At 40.0% G+C, this 21,874-nt stretch overlaps 1 protein-coding gene across 5 annotated transcripts in view; it reads left to right on the top strand.

The window, feature by feature from the left end:
* Positions 1-20,966, top strand: part of RAPH1 (Ras association (RalGDS/AF-6) and pleckstrin homology domains 1) — an 85,563-nt gene extending 64,597 nt beyond the window's left edge. For all 5 annotated transcript variants that reach the window (XM_055120518.1, XM_055120517.1, XM_055120516.1 and 2 more), the window contains 6 exons: positions 1,693-1,836; positions 2,546-2,656; positions 6,060-6,158; positions 7,256-7,376; positions 10,522-10,664; positions 13,489-20,966. In XM_055120518.1, the coding sequence (XP_054976493.1) occupies positions 1,693-1,836; positions 2,546-2,656; positions 6,060-6,158; positions 7,256-7,376; positions 10,522-10,664; positions 13,489-15,516 (2,646 nt within the window). In that variant the 3' untranslated portion in view covers positions 15,517-20,966. The remainder of the gene's footprint in view (positions 1-1,692; positions 1,837-2,545; positions 2,657-6,059; positions 6,159-7,255; positions 7,377-10,521; positions 10,665-13,488) is intronic.
* The last annotated feature ends 908 nt before the right edge of the window (positions 20,967-21,874 follow it).

Genomic DNA, 21,874 nt, shown 5'->3' with positions numbered 1-21,874 from the left:
GGGAGAGAGTTCCCTGTGTGAACTTAACACCAATGATGAATAAACCAAGCAAATTCGAATGTACTAAAAGGATTAAGGAATATGTAGGAGTTCATAGGTGGAGAAAAAGGGTAGTCAGTGAAGGATGTGATTGTACTGTTTTATGTTCTTATGCAGAGAAAAAATTTTGAATTTAGTGTTTAGAGTCCTTGCCTTAATATATTTTTTAAAAAATTCATAGTTCTCTTTAAAAATCTTACTTTGAAAAGTAATAAAGCAAATTTAAACATGACTGATTATTTGACTTTTTTTGGCCTTCACTGATTTTAGAGGGCTATAGATTAAGGAAGTTAGAATGTTAGAAACCCAACTAGATTCTTTTTGCCATACTTACTATGGTGTTACCTTGGTTGGGAATGCTGTTAATCCCAAACATTATTTGTGGAAATTGATATTAGTGAAACAAAATATGTGACTCTAGGCAAATCATTTATCTTGATAGACTTTCTTTATTTAAGTGAATATGTATCTGCTATGTACATACTGAAGCGATAGCATTTCGGGTAGGGCGTTTGCCTTGCACAAGGCCGACCCAGGTTCGATTGCTCCATCCCTCTCAAGAGCCCGGCAAGCTACCGAGAGTATCTCACCTGAGCGGCAGAGCCTGGCAAGCTACCCGTGGCGTATTTGACATGCCATAAACAGTAACAACAAGTCTCACAATGGAGACGTTCTGGTGCCCACTCGAGCAAATCAATGAACAACGGGACGACAGTGCAACAGTTTATAAAGTTGTTCACAACAGTTCATTAGATTTAATATTCAAGCACCAACCCCACCACCATTGCACCACCATATTTCAATTGTTTCCACCCCAAATCCCAAATTGTGTCCCCCAAAGCTCGGTACATCAGTGGTGTAGAACCCAACTGGATTCTTAACAGTAAGGCAGTTATGAAAATAAAGATCATCATTTAACTTTTCATAGTGACAATATGCATGATTTTTAAAAATTATTTTAGTTAGGAATATGGTTTTGTAGTAGAACATATTCCTCTCACATGTGAGACCCTGAGTTTAGTCCTACAGCACCACGAGACAGAAAAGAAAAAAAAAACTGTCTCTATAAATTCTTAAAATCTTTAATTTACATTTAACCTATTTTAAATTTATTAAATAGTTTTAATTTTTTTAATCTTAGGATCATTAATTTGTTTGAAAGTTTTGTTCCAAGTTTCATTCACTTAGACTGCTTATGTTTTTTTTTTTTTTGCCGGCCCTGCTTATGTTTTTTAATTACAGTTCTATTCAGCTTAACAGTTAATTTTAATGTATTGTTAATTTAAGAAAAGCTATCCTAGTGCATGTCAGTTCTGATACCTTTATTCAATACAGTACACAATTAAAGACATAATTAAAGGCTGTTCATAAATGTATAGTGCTATTGTATATAGTTCAGTTGGCATTTCAACTTAGTTTCTGCTAAACAATATATGAAGTTCAATGGCAAAAATTTGTCAGTGCATTTGCTTCACAATACTTTTGGTATTTCCATAGCATTACTGCCATTGCAGTCTAAAGCTCTAACTGGCATAAAATTTCTAGTTGGTTTTATTACAGGCATTGTAGTTACTGCCATATATTTCACAAAGTAAATACTCTTTATTTTGAGAATCCAAATTCATGTCTTTATAAATAATTTTTTAATTTCAGGAATGTTTTTGTGGCAGTTCTGTGACTGTACCAGAAATTGAAGGAGTCCTTTGGTTGAAAGATGATGGCAAAAAGTCCTGGAAAAAACGTTACTTTCTCTTACGAGCATCTGGTATCTATTACGTCCCTAAAGGAAAAGCAAAGGTATGTGTCCCTTTTGACTCTTGAGCTTCTATATTATGCTGAGGAAGCAAAATTCCTCAGCATACTTCTGTTGTTTTTGAAATTTCTTCCAGAGTAGTTTTTGTTTTTTGTTGTTTTGACAATTGTTTGAAGATGATTGTTTTCTGGGACAGTCATCATGACAAAAAGGTGTTTCAGCCTTGTTTGGGTACTGTGCTTCAGTGAGAGTTGCCTTATGTAAGTTTTCCCTTTTTATGCTTACTACAGGCATAAAGTTCCTTACAAAAGCATCATTTCATTCAAACTTTACCATCATCCTGAGAGGTGTATTTACTTATTCTTGTCCTCATTAAATTAGTGAGGAGATTCTATCTTGAAAATCACTATACTTGAGATAGTGTTATAGACACCTAGCTATGTGATCTGTAGTATGAAGGGGTATATTTCTTCTCAGGAAGTTCTATTATACTATTTTTAATATACTATATTTAAATTATTTTTAAAATCCTACTAATTCTAAACAAGTTGGTATTTATTGTAATGGTCGGACAGTAAGTGAAACTAATTTTTTGTTGTATTGAGAATTAAAAAAGAAGCATTCTAGAGACTCTCACTATGTTCTGAAAAATTTCTCCTTGGTAAATATTTATTCTTAGCTAAAAACTGTTACCAAGTATGAAAAGTTAATTATTTACATATTGTTAATTTTTTTTTGGTGCTTTTATTTTAGGTCTCTCGGGATCTAATGTGCTTTCTCCAGCTGGATCATGTCAATGTTTATTATGGACAGGACTATCGAAACAAATATAAAGCACCTACAGACTATTGTCTGGTGCTAAAGGTAGAAATTTTTCTCTTTTTAGAAATTTCAATTCATCTTGACATAGAATGAATTCTTGAACACCTTAGAATAATTTGCATCTCCACTGAAGATACTGTTTTTGCTTTAGTGTGTAGGTTTAGTCTGTATACTGGGTTTTTGGTTTTATATTTTGGTGGGATCCGGACACAGCTGAGATCAGGGCTTGCTCAGGAGTCACTCTTGGCGGTGCTCAAGGGACCATATACAGTGTTGGGATCAAATTGGGATTACCCATGTGCAAAGTAAGGCCGCTGTCTGTCTCTTCAGAAAATTTACCTATTATCTATATGTTCTGAAAAGAATGGTATGATTCAAATAGCAGAGCCTATTCTTTCTTATGTGAGGCCCTGGATTCAAGCCTCAGCACTACATGCTTCTCCTCCCGCCAATACTACCAGGTCTGGTTCTTGTGTCCCACAAGCACCTTGGGGAGTAATCTCCACAATAGAAATTTTAAAACAGCTGACCATTAGTTAAATAACCTAATCAGATAAATGCTATTTAAAAATGAACAGTGATTGTAAGCTTTGAGTATATGCATGAATATACCATATATATATTATAAGACATATCTCATATATACATATATGATAGAGACTTTATATATGATGAGACTTTCCTTGCAGGCTTTTTAAATGAAAACTTAGTGCCAGTTGAACTTTGCATATAAGTGGATCAACATGGAAAGTATCATGCTAAGTGAAATGAGCCAGAAAGAGAGGGACAGACATAGAAAGATTGCACTCATTTGTGGAATATAGAACAACAGAATAGGAGACTAATACCCAAGAATAGTAGTATATAATAACAGGAGGTTGGCTCCATAGCTTGGAAGCTGGCCTTATACGCTGGGGGAAAGTCATCCCAGATAGAGAGGGGAACACCAAGTAATACGTGATTGGAGAGCCTGCTCGGGAAGGGAGATGCGTGCTGAAAGTAGACTAGAGACTGAACAGGATGACCACTCAGTACCCTTATTTGGAACCACAACACCCAAAAGGAAAGAGAGATATCAAATTGGAATGCCCCACTACAGAGGCAGGGTGGGGTGGTGGGGATGGGACTGGGGAGGTAGGAGGGATATTGGGTTCATGGGTGGTGGAGAATGGACACTGGTGGAGGGATGGGCTCTTAAACATTGCATGAGGGAAAAACAAGCACAAAAATGTGTGAATCTGTAACTGTACCCTTACTGTGACTTACTAATTAAAAAATAAATTAAAAAAAAAAACTTAGTGCCAGAGTGGGTTACAGATATTTTTCAGTTCTTTTCCTGTACTTACTTAGCAGAGCCATCAGAGGGCACTGTGCCCAAGTTCAGAGGGGACTGGCTGTCTTCAGGTCCAGAAGTAATTTTCGTCTTTCTTTCCCCAGCAAACTGAAGCCTTCTTAACTCATACATGTATTATGATCTGAGTTGCTTGCATATAGTAGAGTGCTTACTAAAGAAGTTAGAGGGTGGAGTGGTGTTAGATTGCTACTTGAGGGAATTTTTAAGTGTATTTTATTGATTTCATGGATTTCTACAACTAATGAACAGATGACTGGCTAGGGACTTTTTAGTCCCCTCCCCCCCAAAAAAGAGAGGCAATGATTAATAATTACATCTAGAACCAATTATGATTCAGACTTTTTTTTTTGTCCCAGGAAACTAATGGTTATGATCCAGTGCAGTTAAACTAAATTCTGGTACAGCATTTTTATGTTTTATGTTTTATATATGTGTTTAGGTTTGCTTGTTTGGGGGGCACATCTGGTGGTGATCAGGGCTTTCACCTGGCTCAGGGATCTCTACTGGCAAGGCTCAGGGAACCATATGGGGGTTTGAGAATTGAACCGGGGTCACCTGCATGTAAGGCAAATGCCCTAAACACTGTATTTTTCTCTCCAACCCCATTATATATATATATATATTTTTTTTTAATTGAATCACCATGTGGAAAATTTAAAAGCTTTCAGGCTTAAGTCTCAGTTATACAATGCTCAAATACCATCCCTTCACCAATGCACATATTCCACCACCACCAAAAAAACCCCAGTATACCTCCCATCCCCCCGCCCCCCCACCCCCGCCTGTGAAACTGATAAATTTCACTTTACTTTCTCTTTACTTTGGTTATATTCAATATTTCAACAAAAAACTCACTATTATTGTTTGGAGTTTCCCCACTAGAATCAGACCTGCTGTGAAGAGATATGAGGTTTTTGATTTCTGTATTTTAATAACTAAGTCCAGGGAAATTTCTTCGAGAAATTGAGTCATTGCAAGCTTGTACCTCTCATTAGTGGTCCTCATAAGATGGCGGTCACCACGTCCTTCCCTCCCCTCCACACACACCCCCGCCCCCGCAAGGAAAAGGCAAGAGAGAAAAACCTTTTCCCTCCTGGGTAGGCATGGGGCCATGGCTTAGTTCACAGTTTAGAGACATTTCTGCAAGAAGCTGCGGGTACCAAAAGTAGTATAGCTGGCCTCTGGAATCATGCTCGTGTAGCTGCGGAGAGGCCACAAATGTGCGGGCCGCCGGGGTCACATCTCGGCCCCCGTCGAACATATTTTAGTCAGGGTTAGGTCAGTCACCTTTCACAAAAAATGTAACTGAGAAGTACACTGGATTGTGAGAAGAAACTCTGATGCTGCAGCATGTTCCCAAGGCTCCCTGTGTAGACAGAGATCTGCTCAGCCTCCCAGGAGCCTCACGCTGCTGGCGCTCCCATTGGTTGTCCTGGTGCTGCGCGCCCTGGGCTCTGACCATCGTCCAGTCACCTGTTGGGGAGTGCTGGGAGCAACACCAGAGACTAGCTGGGGGTTTCTGAGCCCAACTTCAGTGAACACCAAACCAAGTGAAACCAAATATTCTCATCTCTTTTCCTAGTTTTATAGCTACTCTAGAAAGCAGCTGACTTTGTTGACCTTGCTGAATTTTGTTTCTTTGAAATGAAGAAGGGTAGTTATTTGGGGATTTCTCATAACATGAAAATTTTTTAAAAAACTGGAATATCTTGGGCCAGAGCGATAGTGCAGTGGGTAGGGTGCTTGCCTGGCATGCAGCTGACTTGGATGATCCCCAGTACCCCATATGGTCCCCTGAGCACCGCCAAGGGTGAGCACAGAGCCAGCATCCAGCCCTGGGTGTCACCTCACCCCCACCCCCACCCCAAATAAGACTTGAACATTTTGACCTAAAATTTAACCAAAGTTTCTTTCTCATATATTTGGTGGAAAAAAATGTTTTTTATTTAGCCAAATAACAAGTGTAAATTATTTGACCATTATTGGGATCTATAACTTGGGATGATATGGTTAATCTTGGATAGTTGATTGTTTTGGTTTTTTTTTAAGTTCTCCAGGGGGCTTAATTGGGTTTTGTTTTTAATCTTGTAGCACCCGCAGATTCAGAAGAAATCTCAGTACATCAAATACCTTTGTTGTGATGATGTGAGGACACTACACCAGTGGGTCAATGGTATTCGAATTGCAAAGGTAGTGTTGGTTTTGTTTGATGATAGAAAGGGGTATTTATGATATGCTTTGGTTTTTGTCGTGTTTTTTCTACAATTCTGATAGTTTCATATTCATCATTTTGGCAGTTTCTAATTTTCTCAGGCCTGAATTTCATGATCTTAATGTCTTTTTGGTGATGGGAATACACTTTCAACAGTTGCTATCTATGGTATGCTGCTAGTAGAAGCTTAATGATCATCAGCTTTTCTTCCAAGCTTGTTCTCTCTCTTGAACACATATCTCTTCCTCTCCTCTACTTTTTCCCCTCTAGAGAAGACTGTATTCTCTCTTGACTTTCTTTCAATAAATTCCTCTCTAAATGTCTCTCAATAAAAACTGTTGTTTCACTAAAACAGCAAAACACTCAGAAGCATTAATTTGTTTTGGCTTTGAAAAATGCATTCATGGTTCTTATATAGCAGAACTTAGTCTAAGCAAAAGAAAAAAATTAAATAGGGCTGTTAAATATTCATACTCTGGAATGGCAGAAACATGTCACTATACATTTTTTTCTGGACCCATTGACACCAGATCCATGTCACTATACATTTTTTTCTGGATCCATTAACACCAGAATGAACCTAAGATTAAATTTTGAGTGATTGTGTTATGTTAATGTAGACTCGCTGGTTGTGACAAATAGACCTCTCTGGTAGGGGATGTTGGTTGATAATGAAAGAGGCTCTGTGGATTAAGGGGTTGGGGATATGTGAGAAATTTACACCTTCCTCTTAGTTTTGCTGTGAACATAAAATTGCTCTAAAAAGATTCTAAAGAATCCTCCCTCCCCAAAAGGACATCTTAAATATGATTATATATAATACTTGAAGGAATATATATTCTTATTTAGTAGATGAAAATAAAATTTATTATAGCCCTGAAAAATCAAACTGATTTTTAAGCATAACTGAAAAATCTGTGTGGAGTAATTGATAATTTGCTCTTATTGAAGTATTCTTTATATTAATGCAAACTGTACATCAATAAGCAGAAATATGTTCCCCTTTCCCACCCCAAGTATTTGTTCTGTACATTTCCAGTTAAGTTCATTTCATGATTTCCTGCCTTCTTTTTAGTATGGGAAGCAGCTCTATATCAACTATCAAGAAGCCTTGAAAAGAACAGAATCAGCTTATGATTGGACTTCTTTATCCAGCTCTAGCATTAAATCAGGATCCAGTTCTTCCAGCATCCCAGGTAGTTGGAATACTGAAACGCTATTTCTTACCAATACAATGGTGGCTCAGTGAAGACTAATAATAAGACCTAGTTACTTTAGCATGATTTTTAAAAACCAGAACCATATCTAATTTTAAATTAGAACCAGTAGATATGGGTGCTTTTGTTTTCATTTTGTTGTTAGAATGGTATCAAGAACCAGTTAACATGTATCTAAAATGTAAAAACACTAAATTTACAGATATAAAGGCAGGAGATTTTCTTGGGAGCTAGAGATCAGATATAGTACAGTGGGTAGGGTACTTGCCTTGCACATGGCTGACCCGATTTGATTCCCAGCACCTGTATGGTCCCCTGAACCCTGCCAGGAGTGATTCTGGAGTACAGACTCAATAGTAAGCCCTGAGTGCAGCCAGGTGTGGCTCCAGAAGATAATTAAAAATTATTAAAAATCCCTATAACTGGGTTGGAGCAATAGCACAGTGGGTAGGACGTTTGCCTTGCACGAGGCCGACTTGGGTTCGAGTCCTCCATCCCTCTTGGAGAGCCCAGCAAGCTACGAGAGTATCCCACCCGCCCAGCAGAGCCTAGCAAGCTACCTGTGGCATATTCAATATGCCAAAAACAGTAACAATAAGTCTCACAATGGAGACGTTACAGGTGCCCGCTTGAGCAAATCAACGAACAATGGGACAACAGTGCTACAGTGCTCTATGACTGGGGCCAGAGTGATAATACAGTGGGTAAGGCATTTGCTTCTTATGTGTCTGACTCAGGAGTGATCCCTGGGTGCAAAATCAGGAGAAAGCTCTGGACACTACTGGGTGTGCCCCCCCACAAAAAAAAAGAAAAAATTTTTAAAGGACTTTATGACTTAATTTCAACTCTACAGAAATAAAAAGGATTTAGAATATATATATATATATATATATACACACATATATATATATGGGTTAGTGTACATGCTTCTGATTTCAGTCTCCTAAGAGCACTTCGAGGTGACATGCTTGTTCTGTCTGCTAAGAGAACCTAGAGGTGACACATAGAAGCAATGAGAATAGAGTGCCTAGATCTTAGACTATCTCCCCCGGCCCCCTCCCCCCAAAGCCTAGCACTAAGGACTCAGGGAATGGCTAATTTTATGTCATACATATTGTTTAATAGTTAATAATATTATTTATAGTATTTGTATAATTCTTTATGACTGTATTTAAGATGAACCTGGAACATGTTACAGTGCAAGAAATGGGGAAGATTCTCAAAAAAAACACAATGAAAGAGTATATAAAAGAATACAAGAGAGTACATAAAAGGAGAGAAATTCAGATGGGCATTTTAATTTGAGCAACAAAACATACTGTGAGCAAATACCTCAGATTTTAAAAGAAATACATCAGTCCATAGTTATATAAATTATTGAACAAATAACTGTACTAACAATAATTCAGAAGACTTCTAAATAACGTATGTGGACATGGCCCTAACGGAGGTGGAACTTAATTCTCCTCCCCTCAGCTGTGGGCTGTGCAAAGTAGTAGTTTGCATAAAGGATGTGGGGGTTATGGAGGAACAGTTAACTTTACAGTGGAGAAAACTGATAGTTCCTTAGCCAAGTGATCAAGGTATGAATCAACAGTAACATGTTGGTTGCCTGTATCCATGATACTACCTAGAGATACTGGCATTTTCCCTCCTCTGGTCTTTCCCAAATTCCATAACCTCAGTTGAATCTGAAGAGAAAAGTATCAGCCAAAATAGAATTGAAACACACCCTTTAAAATACCTAACCAGGGGCTGGAGCAATAGTAGCAGGTGGGTACCTGCCTTACATGTACTGGCCTGGATTTGATTCGAGGTACCACATATCGTTCCCAGGAGCATCATTAGGAGTAATCTCTGCATACAGAGTCAGGGGTAACTCTGAGCATGGCCCTAAAATCTAAATAACTGAAAAAAAAATGAGGAAAATCTGAGAAATTGTCATGCTGAGATAAAACAACTACTGCAATGTGGGAACCCAGGCCAGAAAATGGAGAGTATTGAAAAACTAGTGAAATCTGCATGAAAATTGGAGTTCAATTAAAAGTAATTATCAGTGTTGTTTGTGCCTTAGTTGTGACTATGGTAATATGCTATATTAGTAATGAAGGGAACTGAGTGTGAGGTATGTGCACAGTATGTTGTGATTTTATAATTTCTCTGTAAATTTGGAAAAACAAATGTTAAAAGGGAAAACAGACTTTGAGAGTGTGATGGATTAGGAAAGGTGGTTTAAGAGAATATTGTAAGTAAAAGTTCAGAGAAAATGATACTTAAGGGAAAATTGGAGAGAAAAATGATAGTATTTTTTAAAATGATATAGCACTTAAATGATTTCACAGCTATTTTATGAAATTGCTTGTTGCCTTTTTCTACTCCAACATCATCTGTCTCATATACATTGTAATTATGTAATGTGCTAGATTATTTTTCACATAAATTATGTAATTCATGCGGAATAGACCCCCAAGGATTCGTGTGTCTAGCCTCATGCCTCATAGACTGTTGTTCTAAGTAGTAATTATGGAAGAAATGAAGTAATGAAGTATAGAACTCTCACCTGACCCAGTGATTCTACTTCTTGGCATTCATTCACAAGATACAAAAAGATTAATTTAAAAAGACATACACACACCTTTGTTTATTGCAGTGGTTATTAGCCATGATATGGAGACAACCCAAATGTCCACCAACAGGTGAATGGAGGATGAGGCATTGTGTCATACAAAAACATTGGTATGCTATGCAACTGTAAGAAAAGATGACAGCATGCAGTTCACTGTAACTTGGATGGAACTAGCCAGAGGGTATCATTTTCAGCAAAGTGAATTAGGAGGACAAAAGCCAGATCTCACTCATTTGTGACATAGAGAAACAAAATAAGTTGGTTGTTACAAGAAAAGATTTCTATTGTAAGTATCAGTCTCTCAGAGAGAGAGATGGGCCTTTCTGTAAGGGAGATCTTAAGAGTGGAAAGCACTTAGTAAGCTTTTATGAAATGAGTTGAACAAAATTTACTTGTTTTCTCCATAACATCTGGTCTTTTGTTAAAAGATCTAAATTTCCCAATCCATATTGTCAGAATATGCACTTACTCCTGCTTCTGAAAATCTACTTTAAACAGAGTCTCAGTCCAATCACTCTAATCAGTCTGATAGTGGAGTGTCCGACACCCAGCCGGCAGCACATGTCCGTTCCCAGAGCATCGTGAGCTCCATCTTCTCTGAAGCCTGGAAGCGAGGGACTCAGCTGGAAGAGTCCAGCAAGGTAAGAGTGTTCTTCTACATAGAAAAGTCTCTGATATCCCATGGGCATAGTTTGTTGTCTTTCCCCCACTTTATTCGGAATCTTTCTTGGCCCTATTTCAGTCTTCTTTTACTTTCGTGGAATAATTCCACTCAGAAATAAATGTTTGGTTTTAAAACAAACAAACAAACCAAAAAACACTTGATCTACAATCTCTGAAAAACACCTGGGAGTTTCTCCTTTATCAGTGGCTCAAAGGTTTGTTTTGTTTTGTTTTGTTGTCACACCTGCAATGCTCAGGGGTATACTCCTGGCTTTGCACTCAGGAATTACTCCTCGCAGTGCTCGGGGGACCATATGGGATGCTGGGAATCGAACCCGCAAGGCAAACGCCCTACCCACTATGCTATCACTCCAGCCCCACCGATGATTCAAAGTTTTAAGAGAACTGTTTTTCTCCTTTTTACATTTAATCAATTTGAATGGAGCAAAACCATAAGACCACTGCTTTAAATCTGTTTCAGAGAAGTTGCTAATGATTAATAGATTTGTTTTACTCATTCATTCCTTTATCTTTTTTGTATGTGCTTTTGGTATTTTTGTGTGTTGGGTTTCCTCAAATTACAGTTTATGTGGATGACAAAGTCTGATCAATTCTTGTAAAATTTGAGATCATGGGGGTCTGAAGCGAAAGTACTGTGGATAGGGCATTTGCATTATTTTCTAAATAACATCTGGTCTTGTGCCCAACCCAGGTTCAATTCCCAGCTTCTTATATGGTCCCCCAAGCATCATCAAGAGTGATCCCTGAGCACAGCCAGGCATGATCCTCCCAAAAAATTACAACAAAAAAAATTTTAATTTTTGAGCCTTGCATTTTAGCCTGAAGGACAAATGTAGTAACTCCAAGGTTATTTTAAAAAAAGAAGTTCTTTAGCCCAGTTGAAAGAAGCCATATCGAATTTATTTTTAAATTTTATGGTAAAGTGTGTAGCCTAGCTATATTCACCTCAATGGCAGAAGCTCATACATGATTAACATTTTACTTTCACCTAAGAATCATTTTGATCTTCTTTTGTTCTTAGTTTATCAAGAATCATTTTGATCTTCTTATGTTCTTAGTTTATTTATTACATACATTTACCAATGAGTGACTGTTCCCTTCAACTTTTTCTTTTCACATGTGATCATTTTTAACTGGCCCTTAGTGTGATGAAGGAGACATTAATATTTATAGCCCGGTATAGGGGTAGAGCACTTTCTCACAGAAATATATATTTGAGAAAAATTCTGAAACCGCCAACAATTTAGCAATATCAGAAGCTCAAATTTTTCAGAATTCCTTTACCTTTTTCTCAGTTTAGATGGAATAATCTTGTCTGGTGCTAATAACTTGTATGTAAATATTTTGTCAAGGTGCAGGTTTACACAGTGTACACTGATCCCTAAAGTCCACCTTATTAAGTTTTCAGTGATATCATCTATGTAAAGAACTTCCCCATTATGGGGGGAAAAAAAAGAGGCCAAGGAAAGCAAAGATCAGAATGCTTTGTGATGAAGTAGTGTGTTTGTCATTGTGGTTTCAGAAAGAGTTTGAATCTGCCACAAGTGATGATGTGTTTGAGTCTTGATACCCCATGTGTTTCTTTTGTTATCTCAGTCTCAGGTGCCAAATGAGAAGTCCAACACAGCTAAGGTCTACACCCCTGCAGCAGCCAACACAGGGTCAAGTTAAGGTCGGGGGCTGTTCTTTGGAAACACATTAACCTGGGTGACTCCTATAACCAAATCTTGCAGACTAATGCTTTTACTTTGATGTGCAACTTTTAAAGAAACATGTGAGTGTCCTGATGGGCATTAGAATTTAGCCCTGTAATGAGTCTTCTGGTCTACTAACCTAAACGTTTTCTGTGCCAGTTACATGTCATTCATAATTGGAAGGAAACAAATGGTTTATCTTGGATCCTCAGTTTGTTCAGAGCCTTGAAGATGCACTGAGTTATTAAACCGATGGTCATTTCTTTGCTCCAAAATAGTCAAACCACACTCATGCATGCGTAGCTCCATGAAATAAATGACCAAACATAAATGTGGTCATTGGAGCCATGCCATGAGGTGCCCAGACAGGCTGCAGGTTGTTTTCAAAGTCTAGCTCTTATAGTTCCTTCACCGGAATCTTCTTCCAAAGTTTTCTCTCATTTCCTTCTGGCTTTTTTCTGTGTGGTATTTTTCTGATCTTTGGCTGTAATGTCTATTTCTTTATAGATTTTCTAGTAAAACAAATGTTAGGAACTCCCTCCCCCTCCCCTTACCTGCACTGTGAACGTCTCTGCATGTTGGATGCAAATGTCTCACATGAACACGTGTGTGTCAAGCTCATTCATTGCTGTGGGACTGTGCACGCCTGCTAAACGTTTATATCCTACATGCCAGCTTCCTAGCACCAAAAAGCCACTTCAGCCAGGACTCGGACACTTAGTTAGGCATCTGCTTGAAAGTGGATGCACACCCGGTCGGTGAACAGGGCTGTCTCCCCTTGCCAGAGTCCAGGTGAGCCCAGAGTCCAGAGGCCCTCCCCCCCCCTTGGCCACGTGGCTTCCATAACAGGGGAAATGCCCCTGATGCCATCTGGCTATTTGAGAATGTTGTTGACAACTTTTCTTTGTCCTTTTGTCCCAGGGTCATACTTTAGCCTTCCTGACATTGTCCATCTTTCTGATCACATCCTTTCGTGCATGTCTCTTTCAGATCCCATGCTTTTTAGTTGTATGCAGTCAAAGCTTTCCTCTAACTCTTGTTGTGTTTTTTTTTTCTCTCTCTCCCCCCCACCCTGCCCCCCTTTTAGGCCAGGATGGAGTCTATGAATCGACCATACACTTCACTTATGCCCCCGCTGTCCCCACAACCTAAGCTAGCCGCCCCCTACACTGCCTCGCAGCCCTCCCCACCTCTCCCGCCCCCGCCGCCGCCGCCCCCGCCCCCACCACCCCCACCTCCGCCACCACCCCCTCTGCCCAGCCAGTCTGCGCCCTCTGCGGGCTCGGCGGCCAACATGTTCGTCAAGTACAGCACCATCACCCGGCTGCAGAACGCGCAGCACTCCGGGCCCCTTTTTAAGCCACTACCATCCTTAGTGATGCAGCCGCCGCCCGTGGCCTCCCAGTCAGGAAAGCCCCAGATCCTGGTGCCCCCCAGCGGAGTTGTTCCCCCACCCCCTCCGCCACCTCCACCGCCGACCCCCGGCTCTGCTATGGCACAGCTGAAACCAGCACCTTGCACGCCATCCCTCCCGCAGTTCAACCCCCCACCTCCTCCTCTGAAGATCCATCACGTTCACCACATGCAGTCTGCGGCGCCCCCAACACCTCCCCCACCTCCTCCCGTCATCGCGCCCATCCCTCCCCAAGCCCCACCCAAGCCCACGGTGACCGTCCCCGCACCAGCCAGCACCAAGACTGTGCCACCTGTTGCTACACAGGCAGTGCCGCCCACACCCACCCCTCCCGTCCCACCGGTCAAAAAGCAGCCCGCGTTTCCTGTCCCTCACGTTCCGCCCTCCTCCCCTGCTCTGCCCAGCCCAGGGCCCCCACCGACCTTACCGAAGCAGCAGAGCTTCAGCGTGAAGCCGCCGCCCTCCCCGCTGTCCCCCGTGCCCTCGGTGGTGAAGCAGCTCGCCAGCCAGTTTCCGCCCCCGCCAGGCGCTCCTCCCCCAGAGTCGCAACCTTTGAAGCCCTTAGCAGCGAACGTGACCCCACAGTCCCCTCCCGCTGTGAAGGCCAAACCCAAGTGGCAGCCCAGTTCCATTCCTGCCCCATCCCCGGACTTCCCGCCGCCTCCGCCTGAGAGCAGCTTAGTGTTTCCTCCCCCTCCACCTCCAGCACCTGTGCCCACCCCTGTCCCCACCCCTCCGCCGCCGCCACCACCACCACTGCCACCTGCCACACCCACAGCTGCTCCCGCCCCGGACAAAAGCGGATCTCCAGGCAAAAAGACTGGGAAGACGTCCAGCCCCGGCGGGAAGAAGCCTCCCCCAACCCCGCAGCGCAACTCCAGCATGAAGTCTAGCAACTGTGCCGAGCACCCTGAGCCCAAGAGACCCTCGGTAGATAGTCTAGTCAGCAAGTTTGCGTCGCCAGCCGAACCCTCTGGGTCTCCCAGCAAGGAGACCCCGCCACCGCCCGCAGCACCCCCGAAGCCTGGGAAACTAAATCTTTCTGGGGTTAACTTTCCTGGAGTTCTCCAGCAAGGGTGTGTGCCAGCAAAAGCACCAGTTTTGAGTGGGCGTGGCAAGGATTCCGTGGTTGAATTCCCTTCTCCACCATCAGATTCCGACTTTCCACCCCCTCCACCTGAAATAGAGCTTCCTCTGCCCCCCGTGGAAATTCCGGCTGTGTTCGCAGGAAGCACCTCACCGAAGGTGGCAGTAGTCAATCCCCAGCCACAACAGTGGTCCAAAACGTCAGTGAAGAAGGCCCCACCACCCACGCGACCCAAGCGGAATGACAGCACCCGCCTCACTCAGGCAGAGATCTCTGAGCAGCCCGCCATGGCCACAGTTGCGCCACAAGTGCCCACCTCACCCAAATCCAGCCTTAGTGTCCAGCCTGGATTCCTGGCTGACCTCAACCGGACACTGCAGCGGAAGTCCATCACTCGGCATGGCTCGCTCTCTTCGTCACGTATGTCCAGAGCAGAACCCACGGCCACCATGGATGATATGGCCCTGCCACCACCACCCCCTGAACTGCTTTCTGATCAACAGAAAGCTAGCTTGGGAGGCAGTCATATATCGGGCTATGCAACATTGCGGAGAGGACCCCCTCCAGCTCCCCCCAAAAGAGACCAGAACACTAAGCTCTCAAGAGACTGGTAGCTACCCTGGGACTCCCGTTTTTATGGTATCTGTAATTGGTTCTACAATCAGCTCACCTGATCACTGATGAACTCAGGTGTTCAGAGGCTCCTGGTGTGATGATGTTATTCAGGTAGTGTCCAGCTGTATGTGTATGTGTGTGTGGACACACATAGCTATAGTCTGTGTATATATATGTATACATATGTGTGTATATGTGTATATATATATATATATATAGCTGAGTGATTCTATTTATTCCATTTCTTTCCTGGTCTGAAAATGGGTTTTGTGTATTTTGGGTGGAAGAGGCATGGAAGGGAATGTGAGTCCTGTCCCTTATGATTTGTTATTATGTGGATTGGAGCAAAAGTTTCTAAGTAATTTAGATGGTATTTTATACATGTGTCATGTGCAGCCTATCTGTGCATGTTGTGTATTATATATTAAGGAATAGATGTATAATGTGCTGTTTCTCAGTTCGAGAAGACAACCAGAATCTTTGATATATCGATGGGCCTTTGTGGTTTTTTTCCCCTCACAGCTGGTTTAAATTTGAACTGCTTGACTGACAATTACTATACATAAAGGGGCACTTTAAAATCAGGAAAAAAAAATCAGCTTCATAGAACGGGTAAATGGTGGTGTGTGAGATTTTCATGGACACTATCTCTGTATGTGACTATAGTCAGAGTAAATACTTCGTTTAATCCAACTGTTCTAGTTGCAATACTGCTCACTGATCCCACCAAATCTAGGATGTGTTCATCACAGGTAAGCTCTTGGCCTACAATCCGTAGATAATTCAGTGCTATAATCCTGGATAGTTTTTATTCTGCCAGAATCCTTTTCATGAGCTTTCTGAAGCTTAATCAAGCTTGGTTTCAGATTGTTGATGTGAGAGAATACCCAATACTGTATCCCTGGAATGGTCTGTCCCAGTATGTCTTCAGGTTACCAGTTATCTTCTTACAGTGTGTGCTTAGGTAGATACTGAAATTAGATATTGTAGACAGTTAATGTATAAAATACACACATCCTTTGTCTAATATGGTACATCATTACAAAAAACACCTCCTGAAATGTGTCTCTGTGTATCACTACAAGTTTGGGCAATTGGAAAACAAAGTGACAATTGGGAAATGTGACTCAATTAGGTTTTATTTGCCTGTCTGTCTATGGACATAATGTATAATACAAATAGAGTATGAGACAGGACTATCAGGCAGGGAAAGAAAGTAAATGAGGTTTTTGACAGTTCACCCATAGCCAACCGCTGCAGTATACTAGGATCCTTTTTTCGCTAAAGAGAGCTGTCCAGGTTAGCAGTTCTGTTGGAATAGTGTAGTCCAAACACAGTAAGTGTTATTACATATTATGCATGTGCAATTTGGTGTGACATGGACTCGTCTCTCAGATGCAAACCTGTAATTTTATAAGCCTCATTATACTCATACATGCTTCCCCCTTGGTAGAAAAATGTGTACTGTCTCATCAGTTTATGATGTTAAAGTGACCATTAGTAATAAAAGGCTACCTTAGAGCTGCTAAGGGGAATAAAAACTAGTCACCCCAGTAATGATAAATGAACACATTGTGTAATGAACGTGTATGCCTGTTGTAAGGATTACTGTTACAAACTATAAAAATCCTTTGACAATATCTCATAAGGGAAAGGGTGATGACAATATAGTGGGGCAGAGATGATAATTCAAGAATAAGTGAAAGTGGTACCATATATACACCAGATAAGCCACTCCGTGAAAGTATTTCTTCATAGAGAATAAACACTACCTTTCCACTGCTGCATCTCCAGGATATTGCTGAATATAATGTGCTCATGGAACACTTAAGATTGTATACCTGGGCCACGGACATAGCTCAGCAGTAGAGTATTTACCTTGCATGGATGAGGCCCTGGGTATCATTCCCAGCATTGGGGGTGGTGGGGAGGAGGGAGCCTTCCTTCTTTAAAAGATAACTTTTTAGGTATTTTTATTGTTCACAAACTCCTGTGTGCTTGATAACATGTTTATGAAGTGACCTTTAACACCTCTTTCTTTTAAGCATGCACAGCAACTTGGATAACTGTTTATGACACAGATTGCCAAACTGCACTGTGATTATGAGTAAAGTCATTTTCTGTAATCTTCCTGTAGCTGTATATTCAAAGAATCACTCTTATTTGGAAAATTAGGTGAGGTAAAGAGTTTCTTAAAAAAAAATCAATCATAATTCATCACTGTTGTGTTTTGGGGTGATAAGGGTTGGTAGGGAGTTTTTTGTGTGATTTACATGAAGGGCAACTTCAACTTTCCTGGAGGGAAATAGAGTACCCTAAATCATGCATGATTTGAGTCCTTAAGATTGAGTCTTCTGTTTTTCAGAATGTAAGATTTCCTGAGACTCCTTGCTTACATGTCAGTCCTGACGATAGCCATTCTGAACCTCCTCGAGTAGCATTTCCCTTCTAGGAACAGACTAAGAACACTAGGGGCACCAAGAAAAGAGCAGGACCAGAGGAAGAAATGCATCACTTTTGACCCCATCCAGTGGCTCTTCTGACAACAGTTTTCCAAAGATGGAATGGCTGTTATTTTTGTTCTGTGTGAAACAAGTGAATCCAAAAAAAAAAAAAGTAACTTGTGTTTACTCCCTAATGATTTTTTAATTTGAATTTTTGTTGGGTTATAGTTAACGTAAGTTGTTTTTATTTATTATTTTTAGTTTTAGTTTTTTTGTAACTATTTTTTCCTGATGTATTCATGGAAAATACTTGTTGCCAGGTGACCCTAGTACTGTGCCTTCTCCCACTGCCTCTGCTCTAACCCTACATGGCTGCTTCTGGTCATAGAGTACAGCTGTACTGAAAAACAAGGTGAATTCATCCTGCGCTTGAAATCGGTGCCTGTGAGGACTAGTAACCAGCTTAATTATGACACCCTAAGTTTTGGCACCAACTTTGAAGCAGAACCTGTTCTCTGTTAATAATAAACAGTTGGTATTGAATTCATAGATAAATTAATTAGACTATTCTTTAATGAAGTTTTATCAGGTTCAGTTTTACTGCTCAAATAGCTGCTCTAATCTCACTTGGGAAAAATATTCTAAGGCTTTTACAGATAACCACTTAACTGTAACTTCCATTTTTTAAAAAAAGGAATATAGATATGGTGTTTGTAATTCTCTAAAATTGAGGTGCTTTTGCCCACTGATGGCACATTCTGCAAAGGGCTGTGAACTGTCTTTAAAGTCCCCTCTGTATGTAAATTTACTTCACACTGAAAACAATGCCAAATTTAACGAAATTTGGGGTATGATTCTGGCAACACTGAAATCCAGGTGATAAGTAAGCCGTGCGTCCATAACCAGAGTTTGAAAAGCTGCTACTTTGGGAGAATGTAATTGCTATTAAGCTTCTGTCAAGGATGTAAGGATTTAAGTGAGCCTGAAAAGAATTTCAGCTAATAGTATGGGTTTGGTTTGATTATCGAACTACAACGAAAGAATCCTGACTTCAACTAAAGGAGTTTCATGTTATTAAACACTATGTGATTTTAAACAACAAAAAAAAACCCTTTTCTAGTTTTATACTTCATTCCCAAATGTTTTCTTATACTTTCAGAGCTAACAGATTACAAGTGATATACTCTCACAGATTTGATCAAGTTCAGACCAGTTAATAGGATGCTTAGACCAGTTAATCGGATGCTGCGATTTATAGGTGTTATGTTCTCGTGTACTCTGAGTAAAGTATATATAATTGGATATGTACAGTTGATGAGAATGTCTTCTAAAATCACTTTAGGCTGTAAGTCATCTATTGGTACTTTATGAATTTTGTCTTACATACCTTATATCACTTATATAAATTATCCTAGATCCTGTGAGAACATAGGACCACTTACAAAGTTGGTATTTTTGATCCAGATTGCAAATAGATTAAAATTAAATTTCCCAATATATTTTAAGATTTTCCTTTAAGATTCAGTCGAACATTTCTACACTAAACAGCAAACTTGAGCACTCGGTTCCTCAATTGTGCCCTTGGAAGGTCTATGTGTAAAAGAAATCTGAAATTCAACTATAGGATAACTTGTTAAATAAAAACAAGCAAAATAATATACTTGGTAAACACTTGAAGGAAAAACTCTCCAATTGGTTTGTTTTTTACTTGATTAAATAATAAACTATTTAGAAGAGGAAGTACTATCAACTATAATCCCCAGTGCCTTGAACTCCTTTGGAGGAATAGCATTTAAAAATTCAACAGGCAAATGTTTAGGTGCTAATTATAAAGTATTTCTAGTTTGGACAGAAAAAGGAAAAATATCTCACACGAGATGGTTCCATCTGCTTGGAGCCTGGTCACTTTCTACCAAAGAAATTAGAGAAGTGAGTCAGGTCCAGGTGATGGTGTCTACTACATATTTAAAGTGGCTCTGTTGAGAAGCGGGTACATTGACCAGGGATGGCATTGATGCCAAGTTTGTGATGGTGGAAGCTTCAGCCTCTTAGGCAGAACATGCTTTTGCAGCACTTAACGAAAAAGATCTCTGCATTTTGGGAATTGTCCACTGTTTGTTAAATTAATTGTAACTAAATACCAAAAACTGCCATTTTTCATGACTCCCACCTTTATTTTTTTTCCTTGTAAATAATCCCTACTAGAAAATAACCATTAACTGGAATGTTTCAAATGACTTTGCTTAATTTTATTATGAGCCACTACTGAATTCATTTTTTAGAAATGTACATTTAAAGTTAAACATCAGGACCAGGGATGTGGCTCACTGGTAGAGCACATGCCTTGCATGTGTAAGGTTCTGGGTGTGATCCCTAGCACCTTAAAAAAAAATTACTTCATGTGCTAAACGTTGTAAAAACATTGTTTACTGTTTTAAAGAAAAATTGCACATTTAAATGGGATTGCTCCCTCTCATCCCATTTCTTAAATAAATGGAGTCAAGGCTCACACTGATATATAGGCTGTGGGAGCTTTGAGTAAGTAAAATAGATACAGTGTAGAATATACTTTTTTAAAGCATGAATAAGGCAAAAGGAACTGTATCATAAAGTACTTGATAGAGGACATTATTCAGATGATTATGCACAGTTCAGTAAAGATGAAGTCAAAAATCTTCTTTTAGCTTTGTTGATATTTTCTTCTGCTTAAATGTATGCTCTCATTTCATTATGTGCCTTGCTCCCTGATTGTGCAAACCTTACATAGATATATAAATATATAAGTATATGATATGAGAGAGTTATATTCAGTACTACTGACGATGCTTTTGTTCTGCTGCTGGATTAAGTTATTTTCTAAGTTACTCTTGCCAGTTACTGTCAGTAAACTGTTGTAATAGCTTTAGGACAGTAGTCACAGTCAAGCGTAAATTTGTTTTCAGTTACATGTTTTCATTATGTCAGCTTACACAATCCTTAATAAAAATACATAGATTTCATTTAAACCTGGGGACTTTACGTGACTGTTTGTGGGTCGGCACCATTAGAACTTGTTTTGCTGTATGTTTGATGCCCCCAAAGTAAGCTATTCAAGAAAGAATTAATTGGCTGTGTTCAACAAGTAGTTTCAAGATTAATAAACTATCCCAGAGTAGTTAACATAGATAGTTTCAGTCGTTAAGTATATCAGCAATTAAAAAATAAGTGCTTAAGATTATTGGATGGGGACTGGAGCAATAGCACAGCGGGTAGGGCATTTGCCTTGCACGCAGCTGACTCAGGTTCGATTCCCAGCATCCCATATGGTCCCTCAGCACTGCCAGGAGTGATTCCTGAGTACAGAGCCAGGAGTAACCCCTGTGTATCTCCAGGTATGACCCCCCCCCCAAAAAAAAAGATTATTGGATGACGGGGTATTTTCCCAGTTTCCTTAAGGTTTTGTTTGGTTTTTTAAGGACAATTTGATACCAAAAGGGATGCTCCTGTAAGTAAATATACATGTGTATACTAATTTCTATTTACAGATTACTCTTGTTTGCAAATGTAAAGTTTAAAAAAAAGAAATCACCTTTTTTCAGTCACGCATGGTTATGGAGACTGCCTTCATAGTTTTGCTTCAGAGGAAGAAGTCTACAATGAATACAAGCTGCCCAGACATTATTTTTTCCCTTTTGATAAATTATAAAAATGCCTTCTCTCAAAAAGACAAATTAGCTTGGTATTTTTTGATAATTAATATCCTCCAACTATAAAGGTTTCAAGTAAAAAGATGACTGGGAATTTGGAATTTAGAAAGTTAAATGAACATTACTCTTATCACAAAAACTGTGACATCATTTCTTCCAAACAGATCACAACATCCTAATAACTGGGCTTGCAAACAAAGGGTTGATACCCTTTTCATTATTCTTAT

This window comes from Sorex araneus, chromosome X (assembly GCF_027595985.1).
Source record: "Sorex araneus isolate mSorAra2 chromosome X, mSorAra2.pri, whole genome shotgun sequence".
In the NCBI taxonomy this organism is placed as follows: Eukaryota; Metazoa; Chordata; class Mammalia; order Eulipotyphla; family Soricidae; genus Sorex; species Sorex araneus.
Note: the sequence above shows the minus strand (reverse complement) of the source record. Positions and strands in the feature narration are given on the sequence as shown.